The sequence below is a fragment of the Falco cherrug genome, chromosome 13, assembly GCF_023634085.1.
Source record: "Falco cherrug isolate bFalChe1 chromosome 13, bFalChe1.pri, whole genome shotgun sequence".
In the NCBI taxonomy this organism is placed as follows: Eukaryota; Metazoa; Chordata; class Aves; order Falconiformes; family Falconidae; genus Falco; species Falco cherrug.
The window spans coordinates 16151973-16171289 of NC_073709.1; the positions used below are offsets into that span (position 1 = coordinate 16151973).

Sequence of the window (19317 nt, forward strand, 5' to 3'; positions counted from 1 at the left end):
CTTGTCTAAGGGAATGGAATAATTATTTTTCTAGTTTCCCTGCCTACCAACTCATTCCCTTGTTTATCATGAACAGAGCTGTATTTAAGATTACTGTGAATCATTCTCTTCGGAAGTGTTTGTAACTTGAAATCAGGTAAGGAAAAAGAAGGGGAAAGGAATCTAGAAAAAAAAACCAAACAGGTTAAAGAAAAGAGTATCACCTTTCTCCTAAGACTGTGTGCTTTGAGACATAGTTTGGTCAGATCTCTCCTCTGCCATCAGAGCTGAGAAGGGACCACAGGGTGTCTCCACCTTTCAGTCTTATATGGGACATGCCAGTGTGGAGACTTTAGCCCTCTGCAAGTTTGTCTGGCAAAGCAAGGAAACTGCTCTGCTCACTGCTTTTCTGTTTGTTTCTGTTTCTTATTTTTCTATCAGGGGCTGATGGTTGCAATTCTCTACTGTTTCATCAATAATGAGGTAAGAGAGACACTAGTTCTTCCAATTTGCCTTATCAGCATCCACTGTAGGAAAAGAAAATTGAAAATGGTCTTGAAATGCTGAATTATCCTTCTTCAGGATTGTTACTTTTTTTTTTTTTACAGACCCTCCTCTGTACAGCTATACAGGATAACTCCTCAGACAAATGTTGTTGGAAGGAATTCAGGCAGTATAATTTATGGCCACTATTTGTAGACATGAAATCTTGCAAGTTGCCTTGCTCACAATTATATATAGTTTGCACTGCTGGAGCTTTTCTTTTATTAAGAATTACAGCTGATGCTCTTAATCTGTCTCACAGTGCAGCTTATTTCCTTGTTTTGGTGAATGTGGGAGTAGAGCCCATTTTATTCTGAGAAACTCAGCTCAGCTGGCTGGTGAGGTTGGAGAGTCCTCTTGGCTAATGCCTGTACAGTTTGGTTTTGTTTGGTTTCCCTGTGGCCCAGCTACCTGAAGACATCACCTCTCTCTCATTCAGGCTGACCTTCATGGAGTGGCAACCTCTCCCACAAACCCAGAAGAAACGTAGCAAGGGCTTTTAGTTAATTGATCGCAGGTACCATCCTCTGTGTCTTCTGCTGAATCGCAGCCCTGTTGTGGGAGAGGGTGTTTTTTTGTTTCAGTATTGCAGGAATCTCTCATGTCACCTAAGTGATTATTCATTCATTCAGCAGCCAGGTTTGCAAGGGAAGCAAAGACTACTAATTTGGCAGTACATTATTACGTTTAATGCACATCAATGTGTTTTACAGTCATGCTAAATCTACTTTTAAACATGACACGGTAAATCAAGAGCAATTTAGAGATAGACCTCATAGAGGAATTGGAATAAATAGAAAATGTTCTACTTGTGTCGTTATGGCCAGGCTGGAGTCAACAGACAAGCAGCAGGCATCCTGAATTAAGCCCTGCAGGAGACTGTTCACTTTTGTAGCTTGTGGGTAAGATTTTGTTGAAGTGAATTTGTTAATTGTACTGCTTACGAAAGTCAAAGGTAGTAGCAGCAGGCTTTGCTCAAGCATGAGTTAGAGAACATTTGTTTCAAATCCCTTGTACAGCTTTGCAGGTGTACTTTCATCCTGAAAGGCAGCACCGTCTGCTGGTACATATGTATTTCTTCTGATTCACTGGGGCCTTTGCTCATAGACCCCCTGTGCAGCCGCAGCCAGGCCTCTCATGAGGAATGCCCAGTAATTTCCTCCATGTGATACATGGGCAAAGTTACATCACAGCCCAAACTTTATTACAAACCCTGAAACAGATAGGCCTGTTTCATTTGAGGGAACTTACTGTGAAGTAGCCTACCTGCATTTCTTAGAGGTCCTCCAAATCTCTTGTTGCTATAGCTCTCTTGCCCCTGTAATATAATTGACAAAATTCAACCACAATGTGCTCAGCTTCACAGAAAGCTGACAGACAATTTAGGATGAATTATTTTGCTTGTTCTAACTCATGTTAAAAGAAGGGAGTAGGATTTTGTCAAGCCCAGTCATCAGTATCCATAAAATAAATCCATGTAAAAAGTTTGATTAGGTCAAGTCTCTTCTATTTCTTTCCTAAACTACACACGGAATTTTTCCTAAACTAAGTGAGAAACTGTTTTTCTTCTGACAGACAATACGTACCTGAAGACTATCCTTTTTTGCAATCCGGTCTATATTTTTATCTGTGACTCATTGACTCCTTTTCTTTTGCCTTAACCATACAGAATGTAAGTTTTTTTTGCCAGTCCTGATGCCAGATCAAGAGTAGAAATGATGCTAGAAGCTAAATTAATGTCCTCTTCTAGAATCTGCTTAGGGAAAACTATTAAAATATGTTCATGTTTCAGTCATATTTCAACTGAAAGATCCTGGATTTGCTCTGATATTGCTTTGAAGCTAACAGCAGGGTCTCATGAGATTGCCTGTTATCACCGGTGTTCTTTGGAAAATGAGCTGGGCATACATATGACCAGTTTTTCTGCAGTTGCTTTTTGTAAGAAATATTCTAAACCACAGAGATGTTGCCTCTTTCCACCAGAACTAGTTTAAGCTGGTTCAGGTTTCATTTTCTGTAGTCTTGCTTCTTCTTTTTCCTCCTTCCTATCACAATGGAAGTACACTTCTTTTCTACGTTAAAGAGTATGTCCTGAACTATAGGGCTCCGGAATTCTAATTACTGCCCAGTCTTCCCTTTTTCATTTCTTATCATTCTCTACGCAGACTATCCACTGAACTTTTCCACCAGCTCCATCCCATCCCATTTCAGAGCTACATTCCTTTCACTATGATTTGTTGAGATTTTCTTTTTGCTGGTGTAACTTTTTTGTAATCAGATTCCAGATTCATTGCTGCACTCTCAGCATCCTCGCCCATTAGCTGCATTAAGCTCAATCAGCTGCTGTCTGTCTTCTCCACCTTTAACCTCTACAACCATCTTTTCAAAGTTCCCATACCTCTTCTCTTTCAAAATACTCTACACAAAAATTTTTCCTTCTTCTCCTTCCTCATGGGAGCTTTGTTCCTGGTTCCGTTTTCCCTGTATACCTTATTTCTAGGGAATCTTAACCACCAAGGGAAGACAATTGGTTATTATACAAGGTTTTGCTTGTGGTTTTTTAGGGCTGTCTCCCAGACTCAGTATTTCACAATGAACAAGCAGGGAAGACAGACGTACAGCAGCTGGTTCCCTAGCAAGTTTTCCTCAGAGTATGGAGGTTCTAGCAGCCCGGGTATGATGACAAGCCTGTACTGGAACTGCCATCAACCTATTTAGTTTCTTGGTCATCAGCACTGGACCCAGTACCAGCCCTAAAAGGAAACAAAAAAAGAGCTCTCCAGAAAAGGCTCACTTGAGTGACACACCTATAGTGAATTTACTTCCAGGCTGAAGAACACACTAGAATGAATTGATCATTTCAATTTTGTTCAATTTTGTGTCCTCTGCCTTATGTGTTAAAAGCTAATGGAGGTTCTTACTTCAGTCAACTTTGCCCATGGAACAGGCAGATCTAAATGCTGTTCTTGTTTAGCAGTTACAAGACCCTGGATAAATTTCCGAATGAGTAGAGGTTACACAGTTTAACCCAGAACCTCTCACTGGGTGAGCATATTCCCTAGCTTTAGAAAAAGCTAGTATCTGGAATAAGATATTGTAATTTCTATTTAAAAAAAAAAAGGGGGGGGGGAGAGAAGTACAGTCTTTAACGTGCTTAATTGTTGTTTTTGCTATTCTGAATAAATCTTCATTTTTCTATGTAATTACAATTTTTTTTAAAAATATTCAAAGAACAAAGATAGTTCAAGACATGATACTGTTTAAACCAAACCAGAAGTTAAAACAGAACTGTTAAGAACATCTTAAGACAGTATTGAGCAGGAAGCCAGTCTTTTCCATCATTTCATGGCTGATAAGCAAAATCAACTTAATTGTTAGTACTGCTAGGGCATAGAGTACATTTAGTATTGCAGCTGAATACAATTTAGAATAAAATAATGAAGGTAAGATTTCCTGGTGCATCAAAGAGCTTTATTTCTGCAAGGGAAAGAGAATGCTGTCGTTATTTTAAATAGCGAATACCTTACAATGGACTAATGAGATAACTGGATAATTTGAAGCAGTAATATCACAAGTTTAAAGCACTGCCAGCTTTTCTCAGAAGTATGGTATCTTTATTTTTGCCTTGCTCTTTTCTAATGGAGTCATTTTAAAGATCTGATTAGTTCTACATTAATTCCTTTTGTTTCCTTCTTTGCTTCTGTTAGGTTCAGATGGAGTTTCGAAAAAGCTGGGAGCGCTGGAAATTGGAACATTTCTATGTTCAGAGAGACAGCAGTATGAAACCTCTGAAGTGTCCAGCCAACAGCATCAGTAGTGGAGGCACGGTAGGCAGTAGTGTCTACGCTGCCACTTGTCAGGCCACATTCAGCTAAGGTTTCTGCAGGTGAATCAGACTGAGAGCAATGAACTGTATAATATACCTGGAAACCCTCAAATACCCAAGCAAGTGGCTTAAGTATGCCATCTCCAGCAAGAAACTTAAGCATATGCTGCTCATTGCCTGCAGGCTGTTGGACAAAGGTTTCTAGGGAAAGCAATCTGCTAATGTAATCAACACATCAGAGGAAAAATTGATCATGTCTAAAGTAAGTTAAAAGAGTTTCTTCCTATTTGCACACAAGGCCTCCAGGTATCCAAAACCTAAGCATAGCATTGATCCGGTCTGAAACCACAGGGTCAATGGCTTATTATTGTTGAGTGGGTGAGCTGACTGATCGACCGATTGAATTACAAGGATACAGAATATCATTATTGCCAAAAAGTAGACTTAGACCTTTATGGAGATAGGGTGAGGTAAAACCAGTTTTAGAAAAAAAACACTTAGTGAGGCACAACTTGCATTTTAGGGAAGAATCAGTTTTGTAGTAGTAGTTTCCCAAAGCTAAAGTTGAAAATATGCTTACCTGTTTTCTGGGTAGGTGAAGAACAGCATCCTGAAGGTCTATCAATACAGCAGGTAGGGTGGTGTACATTTCATGCTCTTTAAGCTTCACTTGAAAGAACCAAAAACAGTATATGGTAGGGGCCTCTTCCGTTATTAGTAAGTATGCATTATATCAACACGGATGGAAATATCCCCTGAAGGCACAGCCCTTCCGTTTTTGTGGTACTCTGCCTCTCCAGCTGGAGCTGGCACACAGGTGATAACAGGGACAGAACAACGACTTGTGCCTCAAGAGGACATTTTCTTTCCAAGCTGTACTCTGCTGCTTGTGGGTGCAAACATGCAGAAGTCAGCTTGCAGCCATAGGTGGTCTTGGGCTTTCACCTGCTTGGAAAAGCTTGGGCAGGCGGCAGCGCGGGCTCGCTGCTGCTCCCGCTGCTGCTCCCGCCCTGCGCCGTCTCCCCGGGCGGCGGGCGCTGCGGTTCAGCACGCGGGACAGCTCCCGGACCCCGCCCGCCCCCCCAGCCTGCCGGCAGCGGGACCCCCAACATCCCCCAAACCGCCCTGAGCTCAGCTGGCTTTGGTCTGTTTAAAAGTGCCAGGGCTCCTGCAGTGAATGCATCTGCGCTGCTAATTGCGTTACCCTCCCTGATGCTCACAAGAGTTGCTGAGGAAAAAAACCTTAAGTACCTTTACAAGCAGGACATGATCCACTGCATCACTTAGTAACAAGCTTTACATCTCTTTACTCAGCTTTTACTCAGCCTCCCTTTACAACAAAGAGGCAAGGTGCCAAAGGCTAGCTCTGAGAATAGCCCTCTCCATACATTTCTTGTAATAAGTAACTTCCATGGCATAGCAGTGAAGACTACTCAGCAGACATTACCACCACCACCCCCGATTTTCAAGTCTCTCTTTGCACTTATATCCACAGCCCCATTGCCAAGAAAGTGGACTGGATATTCTGTCATTCAACATCTTCCCTGCCTGAAGCTAGATTGCTTTGCATGGGATTATTTAATCATTGTATTAGAATCCAAATTGCCAACAGGCTGGATTAGTTTTGCAATCATCAGGTTAGAATTGAATCAAGAGAGGATGTGTTACCTTCTTCTGCTATAATGCTTATAATTGAGCTCCAGGGGGAGGTGGGAAAGTCAGATGTGTTTTAGAAATCCACCACAGTTCTCAGGCTGGCTTACGTACGTTTAGCATGCTGGCTTCTGTGCAGGCCGTTTCCAGGCTTTTACTTCTAACAGCTGCAGAGCTGACCTTGGAATAAAGCACCTCAGGTTCTTCTGTAAATTTAACAACTAGCTTCTATGTTGTGTGACCATGAATACACCACCCGACTACTACACCCATATGTTAACTGCTGTCCTATAATTTAATTAATTAGCTTCCTGTATGTAGAGTATGCTTGATGTTTCTATTTAACATCTACCCTTAAGTGCTCTGAATAGGAAAAGACTGATGAAGTTAGTCACTGGTAGGTGAAAGGGCAGCATGATGACAGATGAAATTTATAGCCGTATGATAATGCACACTGGAGGGAATAATTTAACTTATGAATATTCAAGAGCGGGTGCTAGTTTCCAGGGCTCTACTTAGTTGTGTGCAAACCTGGAAAAAAAAAAGTTTCTGCTACTTGCACAGCTGTCAGCAAGCTGAGTTTTGCTATGACAATAAGAAGTTACAGAACTGTTTTAAATCACTATTATGCTGGAAAAAGTATATGTAACAAATGAAAGAGGACCGACGCAGGAATAGAAGGTATTTACACACATATAACAAACCTGTATTTAGTTGCTGTCACAAGATTCTTTCAACAGTTTGACACGCTTTTGAGTTACTAGGCTCTTGTCCCTCCTAAGAACTGAGGGCTCTTGGTGCACAAGAATAGCTCTAACACCAGGTGTCAAACTTACCTTGGTAACTTCTGCCTTGTTAGAATACAAGAGAAAAATAAGATGACAAAGTGAGATCTTAGCCAAGCAGAGGGTTGTGGTGGAACTTTTTTCTCTCTCTCTCTGATTAAGCTCTCACTTCTTCAAACCTTGTTAAATCCCCTCTAAGTACTGAGGGAAAATCTCAGTGAAAGCAAGTGCCACCAAAGCAGAATTACAGTAATTGTGTATTGTGGGAAATAGTTTTGGCAAGGCCTAATCACCAATTTCCCCATCGCACTTCATCTCCTTCAGTAAAACCTTTTACAAGCCTTTATTATTCATGCCAGCTCTACTTCAGAATTTATAATGTGCATTTATTTGAGTAGCATGAAATAAGCAAACCAACACAAAGCCCTGGAACATACAAACCGCGTGATTTTTTTTCCTGTGCCTTTCAGCTTCATGCTCACTTACTGTGGTAACTTGTTTCATGAAGCATTAAATAGAAAATAGAAGCCTATAAATTCACCTGGACATAATGTAACTAGAGTTTATAGCAAATGAAAACTTTACTTCCAGCACTGCTGCTATAAAGTTTTATAATTTCATGGATGTCACCTGATATTTAATATTTATTTGCATGTACTTCCTTGTTTTAAAACCCACAGAATCAAACTGAGATGTCAGATTATCAACTCCCCATAAACACCATGCTGATGTTTATTTTTATCCTTGTGAATAAAGTTTCAACTCTCAAAATCCTATCACTTACTGGTGTATTTACTTTAAGTATCACCTGACTACTTCTTACTCTGTAATTAGAATACTTTTTAAAAACGGAAAGACTCACAGTTCATGGTTCTTCCAAGGTAACAAAGCTTTTTATTTACAACTCATGTCCACTACAAAGAGGCCTTTGAACCTGCAGAGGCTATGTTAATCAAAACCAAAATGCAGCACGTTATTTGTCTAAAGTCGGAAGGACTCAGTAAGAATAATGCAAACTCTGAAGGCTTTTTACCAGAGGATGGTGAAATACCGGAAAATCCCAAAATCCTGTCCTCGCCTTTAAATAGCAGCATTTGGAATTTATACAGCAGACCAATACAGAAGCCAAGAGAGTGCTGCGGAGAGCTACTGAAAGACGCTTAGTAGTGTTAAACATATTACTTGTGCTTCAATCTATGATTCTCTTACCACAGCAATTAAATTCAAGCCAACAGTTCCTTATGTTTCCCCAACCAATGACAAAACTTGTGGCAAGTCAAACCTGAGCACTGTAACTGTTACATTACAAAAGGTGTAACAAAACCGGATTTGAAAGACCAGTCTGTGACTTTTCTTCTCACCTCAGAGGCACAAGTTCTACCAGCTGCTCTTCACTATGACTTAATAATGATGATTTATTTTATTACAATGACCTATAGACTAAAAATATAGGTGGATCATACAAGAAGTCCATTGACATCTAGGGGATGGTGGTGAGATACACCATCAGCTGTGCTGTGCTAAGAGGACTGTACCCATTGATCGGGCAAAGCCCCTGCCACCTGAAGGCCTCTTGCATTCCCATGTCAGCTACACACTCACCCTGGGGTTTTTTAACATGACAGTTAAAGAAAAATATGTTTTACCTGCCAGGAAATAGAAGTCCTTTTTGCTTCCATTACAAGAGATGGAAGCTGTAATATGAAGCAATACAAGTTCCCCATTTTAAGATCAGCTATTTGCGGCAGATGAGTGCCAAACAGAGGCAGCAGCCTGTTTTAGGCACACTTCACGCCATTTCTTCAAAAAGAGGGTCCTGGCCAGTGCTGGGAAGAGAAGCACTTCGTCATTGTACTACAGGTGCCATCAAGCGCCAGCCTTCCCGTCACCAGTGCCCAGGTCTGAGGGAGCTGACCCCCGCCGGGCCGAAAGCTACAGCAGCGCAAGGGCCCTGCTGCCCCTCGGCAAACCGGCCGCGGGGGCTGCTGCCTGGCCCCCCCAGGAAAGGAGACCAGAGCACATGCTTTGCTACGACTTTATTCGGGACCACCGCGCCCGGGGAACCCGGCCCCCAGTCCGGCGCAGGCGGCGTTCTGCGCAGGCACACCCCCGGGGCCGTGGGGCGAGGGGCAGCGGGGCCGGCCCAGCAACGCGGCTCGCCCCGCCGCCGGGCCGGTGGCTACCTGCCGGCGGCGGGCCGGTAATGCAGCTCCCGCTCCAGCTGCTCGGCCGTCAGCGTCCCGGCGATGGCGGCGCAGCCGGGGTTGAAGACGGAGTAGGCGCTCAGCTCGCCCCGCCGCCGCTCGGCCGGGCCGCGGGTGCCGGCGTACATCCAGTACAGCCCGGAGAGGACCAAGTAGGGCAGCCCCAGCTCCAGCTCCGCGAACAGCGCCAGCAGCACGGCCCACAGCAGCACCTTCAGCAGCAGCGGGCGCGCCCACACCGGCGCCGCCACCCCGCCGGGACGGGCCTGGAGGCGGCAGCGAGACGCGGCGTCAGGCACCGACCCGCCGCCACACGCCCCCATCCCGCCCGCCCCGGCGCTCACCTGAGCGCCGCCGCCCGGGCCTGCCGCGACGGCCCGCTGTCCCTCGGCGGCCTCTGGTGGAGCCGCGGCCCTTCCCGGCGGCTCCGCGGGGCGCGGCGCGGCGGCGGTGCTGCCACGGGTGGCGCGGAACCGGGCTAGCCGCCGCTCCACCGCGGCCGACATGGCCGCCCCGCGCCTGCGCAAGGGCGACGCGGCAGCGGCGGCGCGTCTGTGACGGCGCGGCGAGGGGCGGGGCGAGGGGCGGGGCGAGGGGCGGGCCCCGCCTCCGGGGCAGCCGCTGGCGGGAGGCGGAGCGCGCTGCGGTCTGGCCCGAGCGGGCGGCGGGACGGGGCGAAGGAAGGGGCGAGGGGCCGGGGCCGCCCGAGCCCCGAGTTGGGGAGGCGCGCACAGGCGTAGCCCCCGCGTAGGGAGCAGCAGACAGCCGGGTGCCCCCCGCCTGTCCTGAGCTGATAGCAAAGCCTGCCCATTAGCTCTGGAGAAAAGCTCTAGAGAATCGACAAAGGCCTGCCCTTGTTCTGGGGCTGGGTTTTTTTCATATTTAAACCTTAATGGCTAATGTTGACACAAGAAAGAAAAGGAGAGGGAGAGAGTAAAAGGCGGGGTGACCTAAGCCTGGAGACGGGAGTGAGGTGTTAGCAGCTGGGGTGAATAGGCGTTTGTGTGAGGCAGTGGGGCGGCCATTTTAGAAAAGCGCTGAGTGGCCAGGGAAGGGCAGCATGGCGGCGAGGGCACCCGTGGCAGGCACGGCTAGCGTGGCCTGTGCTCTGCGGGGCAAGAGGAGCTGCGACCTGCCCAGTGCCAGCGGCTGGCGGCCGCAGGGAAGGGCAGTGGGCTCCCGCCCAGGCAGGCCACGGGCCTTGCCGGTGTCCCTCAGCACCAGTGTCTGCTGCAATCGGCCTGGTCTGTCCCGCCTGCTCTTGAAACAAAAATTAGAAATCGGGGAAACCAGCTCTGTCACATCATCTTTCAGCTGGTGGTACAGCTGAGAAATAGAAATTTATTTACAGGAGCTGGCTCTTTAGCCTCAGGAGTAAGAGATTTATCACTCTCCAGCAGTAACAGTTAGCAATGAAACATCGTTTCATCCTGCAGTGCTGTTTCCAGTTACTTATAGCTTTCTCAGAAGTGACCTTTAGGGCTGAATATCTCATGCATGTGTCAGCTCAGAAGCGAATATGAGAAGTCTAATAAAAATCAATTTGGGTGTTCTTAAGTTATCTTAATGTGGAAAAAATTGTGTTTTTTCCAGCTAAATCATTTTTCAAATGCCTATTTTATGCTTGGTTACAAAATAACTTTCTTTTAACCTTCCGACTTTGCAAAAAGTGCCACAATGAACAACATTTTTCTCTTTATTTGTGGAAATTTGATTTTGAAATAACAGTAAAAAATGTTTTAAGATAGCCTGCACGGGACATTATTTTATTTCGGGTGGTTTCTTTCTTCCTCTTGTACTACTGCTGACAAGAACAGCTCCTCCAAGAAGTGCTGGGCAATTCCACACCTTTATGTTCTTAATTCATTTTCAAGTGTCTCTGCTCTTTCATGCTCCTTAAGGAAGCAAGAGAACTGAAAACTGATTTGGGGAAATATTTTTACGTGACAGAAGGCATTAGAACTATGGTGGCAAAATACCAGCCAGAGTTAAAGCAAGCATTGATAGCAACATTCGGATCCTGTGCCACCCTTTGCATTTATCCCACCAGCAGCCCATCACCACGTCTTGGCATCAGCAACCTCTTTATTCAATAGTACAGGCTCAGGGCCTTCGCTCAGTGGTTCGGAGTGTTGTTGCTTACTTCCTACAGCTGCAGATATCTGATCATGCACGCCAGCTTTTTCAGATATCAACAGTAATCAAGCCACATTAATTCTCTTGATGGATTAATCTAATTCATTGACAGGAGCTTTCTCCTTCATGAGATAAGCATACACACACACACACACTGACTTGCTAAGTGCCATAAATGCAGACAGAAGGGCAACCCATTATTAATATAATGGCCTAGCTTAATTAGTTCAATGGAGCTGAGGGAGCATTAGCTTTAGTTGTTGAGGTCTTGGAGAACATTTACAAAATAGATTGAAGTGCACAGACTCACACTTGTCTAATTCCATACAGAGCTTTCTGCATATGCATTTACTAATCAGTTCTGAGCTGTTTCCTTTGTAAAAAACTATCATTAATTTTCCTTCCCAAAATAGCAGGGTATTTTGGCTGTGGACATAAAGGATTTTGTCTGTCTTTTCATTGGACTAGTTTAAGTTCTGAATTGCAAATTTTCACATCTGTGTGGTTTCAAAATGTGTACATTTGTATATTCAGCAATGCATGCTAAAATGATACTGCTTTATATTCTGAAATGGTCTAAAAACATTAAAAGATGGGCAAAGCAGAATTGTTATTTCTGTCACAACTCTGAAACATTCCTTATCATTTCATGGCAAACTTCCATTTGAGGAAAAGAAAACAGTAAATATCCCTTACTAGTACAGCGTCAGCTGTAAATGTCAGTTATTTAGCGAAATCATTGTAACAGAAAAGGAAGATAAGCTATTTTAGTACATTTAGAAGATAACACTCCATAAGAGTTCTAGCTAGGATTGTTTTGCCATATTCATAACTTTAATCTGACTCAAAAGTTAAAGTTTTTAAAACTGTTCTAAAACTTCAAAAGATCAGAATACTGCCTTTTGGTTTTTATCATAGAGTGAGGAAAAAAAATGCAGCTGCCACCTGAAACTCACTATAACGTAAGTGAAAGGAAGCCTGATTCATCTCTCCTGGCTGTCAGCGTTGTTAAGTTGGGTTCAACCAGTCCACTCTTCTCAAAACTTCTTAAAAAAATTACTTTGTAAGTTAACCGTCAAAACACTTTTGTGAGACTGGACATACATAAGGCTCTTTGGGCTTGAAATCAGTATTTTTTATTTCTAGGTTTGCATAGTGTTTAACCACAACAGTCTAACTAGGTGCTGTAGCAGCATTTCCCCCATGTTACAGACAGGGATAATGAAGTAAAGAGAATGTCAGTGAACATCTTAAAACCCATTCTAGATCTGAGTTCTGGTTCCACATCTACTTCCTTCAAATCCATTGGAGTTTAAAATATAGAAAATACTGTATGCCAGAAGGGGAATAAAGAGTGAGGAAGACATTACCCCCTTACAGACATACATACTCGGTCTTCAGAAGCACCATAAACTTTAAGGTTCACATTGAGTACCGGTTTTATACAGCCACTTCCACAATAATGCAGAGGGTGGCAGAGCACTGACTGGTTTCATTTTCTAGGAGCAGAATGCCCAGAAAGGTTTTGCAACAACCTTTTCTCATACCTTCATATCTCTGCTGTATGCAATGAGGCAAATCATCATCGAGAAGCACTGAGCTGTCTTAACAGTTGGCAACGTGCATTCCAGCCAGCTAGCTGGAGCCTCAGGCTCTTGCTGATAATTTTTTGCCTGTAAAGAATCCAAATGGGGGTGAGACTGCACCTGCACCCCTGAAATAGGTATACCGGGCATTGGGGCTTAGTGTTATTTAATTCACATAGATTAGTCAGCAGAACAGAAGGTGAAGGCGGGAGATATCATGGCGGTCTTATTCCTCCTCAGCTTTACGTGGAAGAAATAAGCTTACCTAAAATAAAATCATTTGATATGCATGTCTCCATGTAATCCACAGGAAAAATTACTTCTGACAATTGTATGGAAATACTATCAGTTTACTCTTTTTGCTGGTTTGGTATCATCTCCTCTTAACACCAACACCTACACTGGATTTTGGACTATTTTTGATGATTGCCACATGAAGTGAAACTGCTCAGTCAGATCACAGCCAACAAGTGACAAAGGATAAGACCTCCCCGAGTCTTTTCAAAGACAGGAATAAACTAGCCAATCCACACAGAGAACTTTAGCCTTTCTGCATGACCTACAGAAACACTTTTCCCCAAATCACTATTTAAACATACAATATACCAAATACTCCTTTCCAAACTCTGCTACAGAATAGCACAAAAAGCTGATTGTCATTGCAACAGAATGTTTGAGCTCTAAGCTGCCCTCAGTGACGCACAAAAGTTGTGTGTAGGTGCACCAGTGAAAGATGGTGGACAGCGCGTGCACACGCACACAAATAAAAACCAGGTACACCAGTAATGAACTTAATCCCTAAATTAATCTGCCAGTTATGGAAAGAATTTTTATGGGCTTGTGAAGCCTGGGAGGAAGGCAGGAGCAGAAAGCTTTGTATCCCAGCAATGCAATGAGCGTCATCAGAATCAGCTGTGGGCATCAACTGGGGCATCATCAGAATCAGCTGTGAAAAACCTAGTGTTCAGTGGGGAAATACTCCAGCTGTTATACCACAGTACAAAAAGTGGGCATCACCACCAGTACGAAGTTCCCCACGTGCTCGTTCATTTTCTAATGGAAGTGGTGATTACTTTTTAATGCTCTGTGCTGAATCCAGAGCTGTCAGGTATCCCAGCTATGTACCAGTGCAACATACTACACCTAGGGATGAGCAGTTTGATAATCCCAGATTAATTTTATAGAAAATAGGACACGAGGATCCTCTGCTCAGTTAAAATGACAGCACTCTGTAGACACACAGGAGCACACAAGAAAGCTTTCTGGACAAAGCCTAGCTAATCATCAGGGCAAAGACTTTGTACATGACTGCTTTGGATTTCAGGCATGCAATCTAAATTCTGTCCAAGTCCCTCACCCATGTTTAGGTGACTGCATCTGCTCTTCATCTAGCATCTCATAACTGTCATTATGGATTGAGTCAGAGTCCGGAGTGCAACTGATCTATGTTTAAAGGTCTAGTGGAGGTTTTGGCCCCACTCTAGGTAATTACCTGCTATTTTGGATCTTACACCCCAGATGTTGACTTTTAATTCATTAACAAAATACCAATGAATTTATCTTCATGATTGTAAAGAAAACACAGGAACTCAAGTAGATACAACTAGAATAAAAGGGGGAATAGTGGTACAGAGCTTTTAGGAGTCTGAGTTCCTTGCTTTGCAGGTGAAATTTAGTAGGGTTGTAATTCACAGACAGAGTATTTGTCATGCCAGTATTTATTCTAATAAATGGAATAAAGATCCAGAAGCAAACCTATGTGAAGCAAAATGGGAAAGAGAAGCAAGAACTAAGTATGTCTCAAATCCACAAAAGACTCACAGAACACACCCGCTACTAACTGCTGAAAGCTAATAAAAAGCAACTTTGCCTATTGAAACAGATTAATAAGTCTTTGGCTTAAACACATTGCCAACCCTGACTTCCAAAAAAATCTACTCAACACTCCACAATCCAATACATAATGCAGAAGCCTACCTCTGACATCGACAAAAGTGGAAAATCCTTAGTCTTCCACCAGTTACCACTGTCTCTTGAAGTTATTTCCATGGCATAGAGCTGACTGTGAGCCCAGAGAATACCCAAGTCTTTGCAGAACCATAGCAAACACCATTTCAAGCAGCGACTCAGCAGCAGTCTCCTCTGGTTGGTGATGAAGACATAGTATCTCAAGTGTAAATCTATTTTGTGAGTAAGGTGGGACTAGATGAACACATAGGTAGGAGAGAAGAGCAAGGGAATTCACGTGAGAACAGCAGAAGTGAAGATGGAGACACTCCAGTGGATCTGAAAGAAATGGAGAAACCAAGCCAGACCCTCAGCTCTTCAGATACTGGTGAGACCCTGCAATGTGAAATCCTGACCCTGCTGAAGTCAGTGGGAACTTTGCCAGCGCTGCACTGGGGTTGGGATTACATCCCCTGATGGACCAAACAGAGCTCATACCTCACATTCTGCTTGATGAGAACTGTGGGCCTCACACAAAATTCCATCACATTATTTCCCTGAAAAGCAAGCCAACACAATAACAAAAACTTGGTAACATTTTTTTGGTGTGTTTTTGAGGTTTTTTTTGTTGTTTGGGGGTTTTGGGGTTTTTTTTGTTGTTGTTGGGTTTTGGTTTTTTTTACTGCGACAAATCCGGTTAATTTATTCTATTTATTATACTGTAAGTACTCCCCACAAATCTCGCACCTTATGCATACAGTCTTTTAAAATAAGATAAATTACATGAGGAGGACAATGAAGACCTAAATAAGGTCAGCTTCTTACACATCGAATTGTAAAGACAACCTGGAATGTGGCTGTCTTGTTTAGGACAAGTAAAGTTCAAAACTGGATCTGGCTGATTCTAGCGCAATCAGAGAATGTGGAGTACGCATCCTGCCTCTAGTGGGTTTAGAAACCACAGGCTGTGTTTTGGCATTTTGGGGCTGACCCTGAAGGACACTCGGCATCGGTGTTGCAGCAGGCTCAGCAAGTAACTTCACGCCTGGGCTGTCTCTGCAGTCAGACTCAACCCAGAGTTGAAGTACTTCGCTTGTCTGGGGCCTCACAGGCCATCAGCAATCAGGTTTCAAAATGGAGGGGGGAAAACCCAAATCCAAGGAAACCATGCTTCATATGTGCTGGTTAAGCAGAGATTTCAGATGGCAGAAAAGGCTGAGGACTGTTTCCTGGTCATTCATTTATCTCAGAGGGCAGCAAAAGATGCAAGACGTTCTTTTGTCAGTTCTTCCAGAGAATGACTAAGTGGCTTTCATAGGCAGGACCTTGTGAATATTTAGCAATTTTATTCGATTATTTCTGTTTGAACACTTCAGCAAGGACAACTATCTGTGGCAGATGAGGTATGAATTCATGAGGGAGAAGTATTTACAGATTACAAATTCTGACATATATGTTTCTAGACAAAAGAGAACAGACAATGGCAAAAATGTCTACATTTTAGTTTTGTAAAATCAAAGTGCTTGTTGCAGAGCCTTCACATTTAGAAGTTGAGTTCTGGCCCTAAATACGTACCGTGTATATGTACTTCCTCCACCCGTGGTCTGGCTCCCTTCTGGGTAGCTTCCACTGAATTCTGAATGTCAGAGTTTGTTTTTTCAAGATTCTTGAGAGTAGCAACAGGAGGGGTAAGAGCCCGTCGCGACGCCATGAACTGAAGGAGAAATGATAGCACCCTCTGCTGTCATTTTCAAATATTACCTTAAAGATTTCTGTATTAACCTCAGTAAAAGCTGCCAGAGTATTTTGTTCATAATTTTTAGTTCATGTTAGAAAGACTGTGACTGCCTTGTGATCTATTTCTCTTTTATTGTTCTGTAAATGACTGTAATATTCCACAATTCATATCAGTTTATCTTTTGGGATCTAAATAGAATTGAAATCTGAAATCTATGCCATCTGCTTATGTGAGGTAGGATTCACCCTTCAAAATATACCTTCTCTTTCAGTAAGTGTGTTTTTTATCACGTGCACACTGAATTTAAGCATACATTTTCTAAAACTCACTCTCAGACTGACAAGCCCAAGAACTAGACAGCTTTAGTCTTCACTTCTGTAATTCATTCAGCTAACATTGGAAAGCTGCACAATACAAGTTGAGTTTACATTTCCCTTTTCCCTGCTGCAGACACCGCCAATTCAGATGCTGATCTCCCCAAAATATATTTGTGGATTTACTGCAGATGCCTGAAGGGATTTAATTCCAGGATTAGGGATTGAAGTACAATTTACATTACAGTAGATGAATGTACACTCCCTTGCTCTCTAATTCCTGTTTCCCTTCTGTGATGGACATATGTTTGTGGTTCTGAGGTAAATAAGTTCTAATATAAAAGTAAACTCACATATGCAGAGATCCCTTCATTAGGTATTTATGGAGGCAGACATACTTGCTGTAGAATTTATCTGATGGATCTCAAGTTGTTTTGCATTCACTTACACGCAGGAACAGAGTTAAATATATTGGATTTATACTATTGTGATGTACACAAAAGCATCTGTGTCTCCAGACTGTGGGATGCTGAAGAGGGACCTCTGGGCCAATTCCAAGAAAATCCTTTTCTTTAGAAACTTTCTGTGGTGTATTGAGCCAGAAATGGATCAAGTCTTCCTCTATATGTAACGTCTGTTTCATTAAATGGATTTCAGAGTTCAATTTCAGGTTTTCCAATTATTGCTTTTTCTTTCTGGAGGAATTCTGGTATTCTGTCCTCTTTCTTTCTTTTTTAATGTTCAGCATCAACATTTTATATTGAAGTGCTAGGAAAGATTCTCCTGTATTCATTAAAAGAAGCTGTTCTGCTGGTAGTGGTTCTAAAACTTTGGGTATCAGTACTCTTCCACATTCTTGAACAAAAGTGATTTTAAGAAATGGCAAGTAACTACTGATCATATAAATGAAATAATAGAATTTTTAGTAAGAGAGAACAAACACGTAATTATCCCAGCATTGCTTTTGCTCCATGTCATTGCTGAGATTTGCTAGCATGCAGTAAAATGACAAAACCAATGGGGCAGAACCAACTAGGTTCTCAGCAGATATCAGCTGGTGCGTAAAAATCACTAGTGCTGCATACACATAGAGTAGTGAGTATCTGGCCCAATATTCCTCATGGAAAGTACAGGCCTAATGCTAAGGCTCATATGGTTGGCTCAATTCAGTGTCTGTGTTTATTTCTGCAAATAAAGTCCCAGGAGATTGAACAAAATGGCATTTGCTCTACAGTTGTATTGACTGTGCATCGTTACCTGCAGACTACGTGGCCAAAAGAACTCGTGCTGTACCTCCAGACCTATCACAGTTTGGGTCTGGCTGTAGTTGCCGTATTACCACTGCAGCCTCAATTCACAAGCACGTTGGTTCCCTCTCCTGTTGTTCTGTTGTATTCTCCACTCTTGGCTGACTGCAGAAGAGTGGAATCCACGTTCACAGGTCACGGCCTCTGTTCTCCCTCCTCAACACGCAGCTGGGCCATAAGGTGTCCAAGGCCACTTCCATCTAATGGTGCTTCAGTACTTCATCGTAACTGCTCCTGCTAATGCTTTGCGGCACTTGCAGTTTTGGTGTATGCATGCAAAGACAGAAATATTCTCTCCCTTTGGTAGGTGGTAATCTCTTCAGGCCAAGGCCACCTTTCACAGCACGTAAATCAAGGTTCTTGATGTGACATACACTTCTCTGGCCTTCGGAGAAATTGCTATGGTGTTTTGCTGTTGCCGGCTGACACCTCCTGTGATGTGGCACTCATCATGGTCCAGGACATTCAGCAAAGTTTCCTCTGATCTCCTGAGGAAACCCAGTGCGGGGTCAGAAGACAGCTGTGGTCTTTCCTTTAATATAAGCAGTGCTGGGGACATCGTTGGGGTCTCAGGCAGTTTGACAGCACGCATCACCTCAAAGCAGCCAAGCACAAGCAAGCACCGGGCACCTGGGAGCACCAGCTGAAGGAGCTGCAGGGTCATGGCAGGCAGATGTCAGGTAAGAGCATGCCACAGCTGCCTGGGCCGGCAGGACCACCAGCGGGGTCAGGGCCCAGGAACGGCACCGCGGGATCGGGGGAAATGTCTGTACGCAGCTGTCCAGGCTCCTTCCCTGTCACTGACATCCACCTCCCTTCGAAAGCGTTTTATCACACGTGCTTGTCCCCGCTAGATGGTAGCAAAAAGGCGTCGTTGGGGGAGAGAGGCGGGCTGCTGCTCCTGGCGGGTGGCTGGGGGGAGCCCTGAAGAGCTGCGGTCTACGGACCCTGGGCTATGAATTTGCTGAAAAGTCAATGCTTCTCAAACATCAGGAAAATTCAAGGCAGGCAAATTGCAGCAAATATTTTTGCTTTTTCAGAATTACAATATGGGAAGAAGGGAGTGCTTGGGGTTTTTGGCCATGAAAGCAGCCCCAAAACCTGCAAAGGAACGCTCTGGTGCAGTGCTGGCCACACACAAGCTGTCAAATGTGTGGAGCTTTCCATGTTCAGCTCGTTTCTTCAGGGTATGCTACATATACATATATATACATATAGGGTATGCCACATATACATTCCCTAGGCCAACCCTAGAGAAAGCACTAGAGGTCAAAGAGGGGAGCAAGGCAGTTCATGGTG

At 43.7% G+C, this 19317-nt stretch overlaps 2 protein-coding genes across 2 annotated transcripts in view; one reads left to right on the forward strand and one right to left on the reverse strand.

The window, feature by feature from the left end:
• Positions 1-8011, forward strand: part of GLP1R (glucagon like peptide 1 receptor) — a 59269-nt gene extending 51258 nt beyond the window's left edge. The window contains exons 11-12 of the mRNA XM_027801207.2: positions 421-462; positions 4230-8011. Coding sequence (XP_027657008.2) covers positions 421-462; positions 4230-4397 — 210 coding nt within the window. The 3' untranslated portion in view covers positions 4398-8011. The remainder of the gene's footprint in view (positions 1-420; positions 463-4229) is intronic.
• Positions 8012-8805: 794 nt separating this feature from the next.
• On the reverse strand, positions 8806-9530 carry SAYSD1 (SAYSVFN motif domain containing 1). The gene is made up of 2 exons (XM_055726041.1): positions 9335-9530; positions 8806-9256 (listed from the first exon to the last, which is right to left on the reverse strand). The coding sequence occupies exons 1-2, from the start codon at positions 9494-9496 to the stop codon at positions 8966-8968; spliced, it is 453 nt and encodes a 150-aa protein (XP_055582016.1). The 5' UTR covers positions 9497-9530; the 3' UTR covers positions 8806-8965.
• Between the last annotated feature and the right edge of the window lie 9787 nt (positions 9531-19317).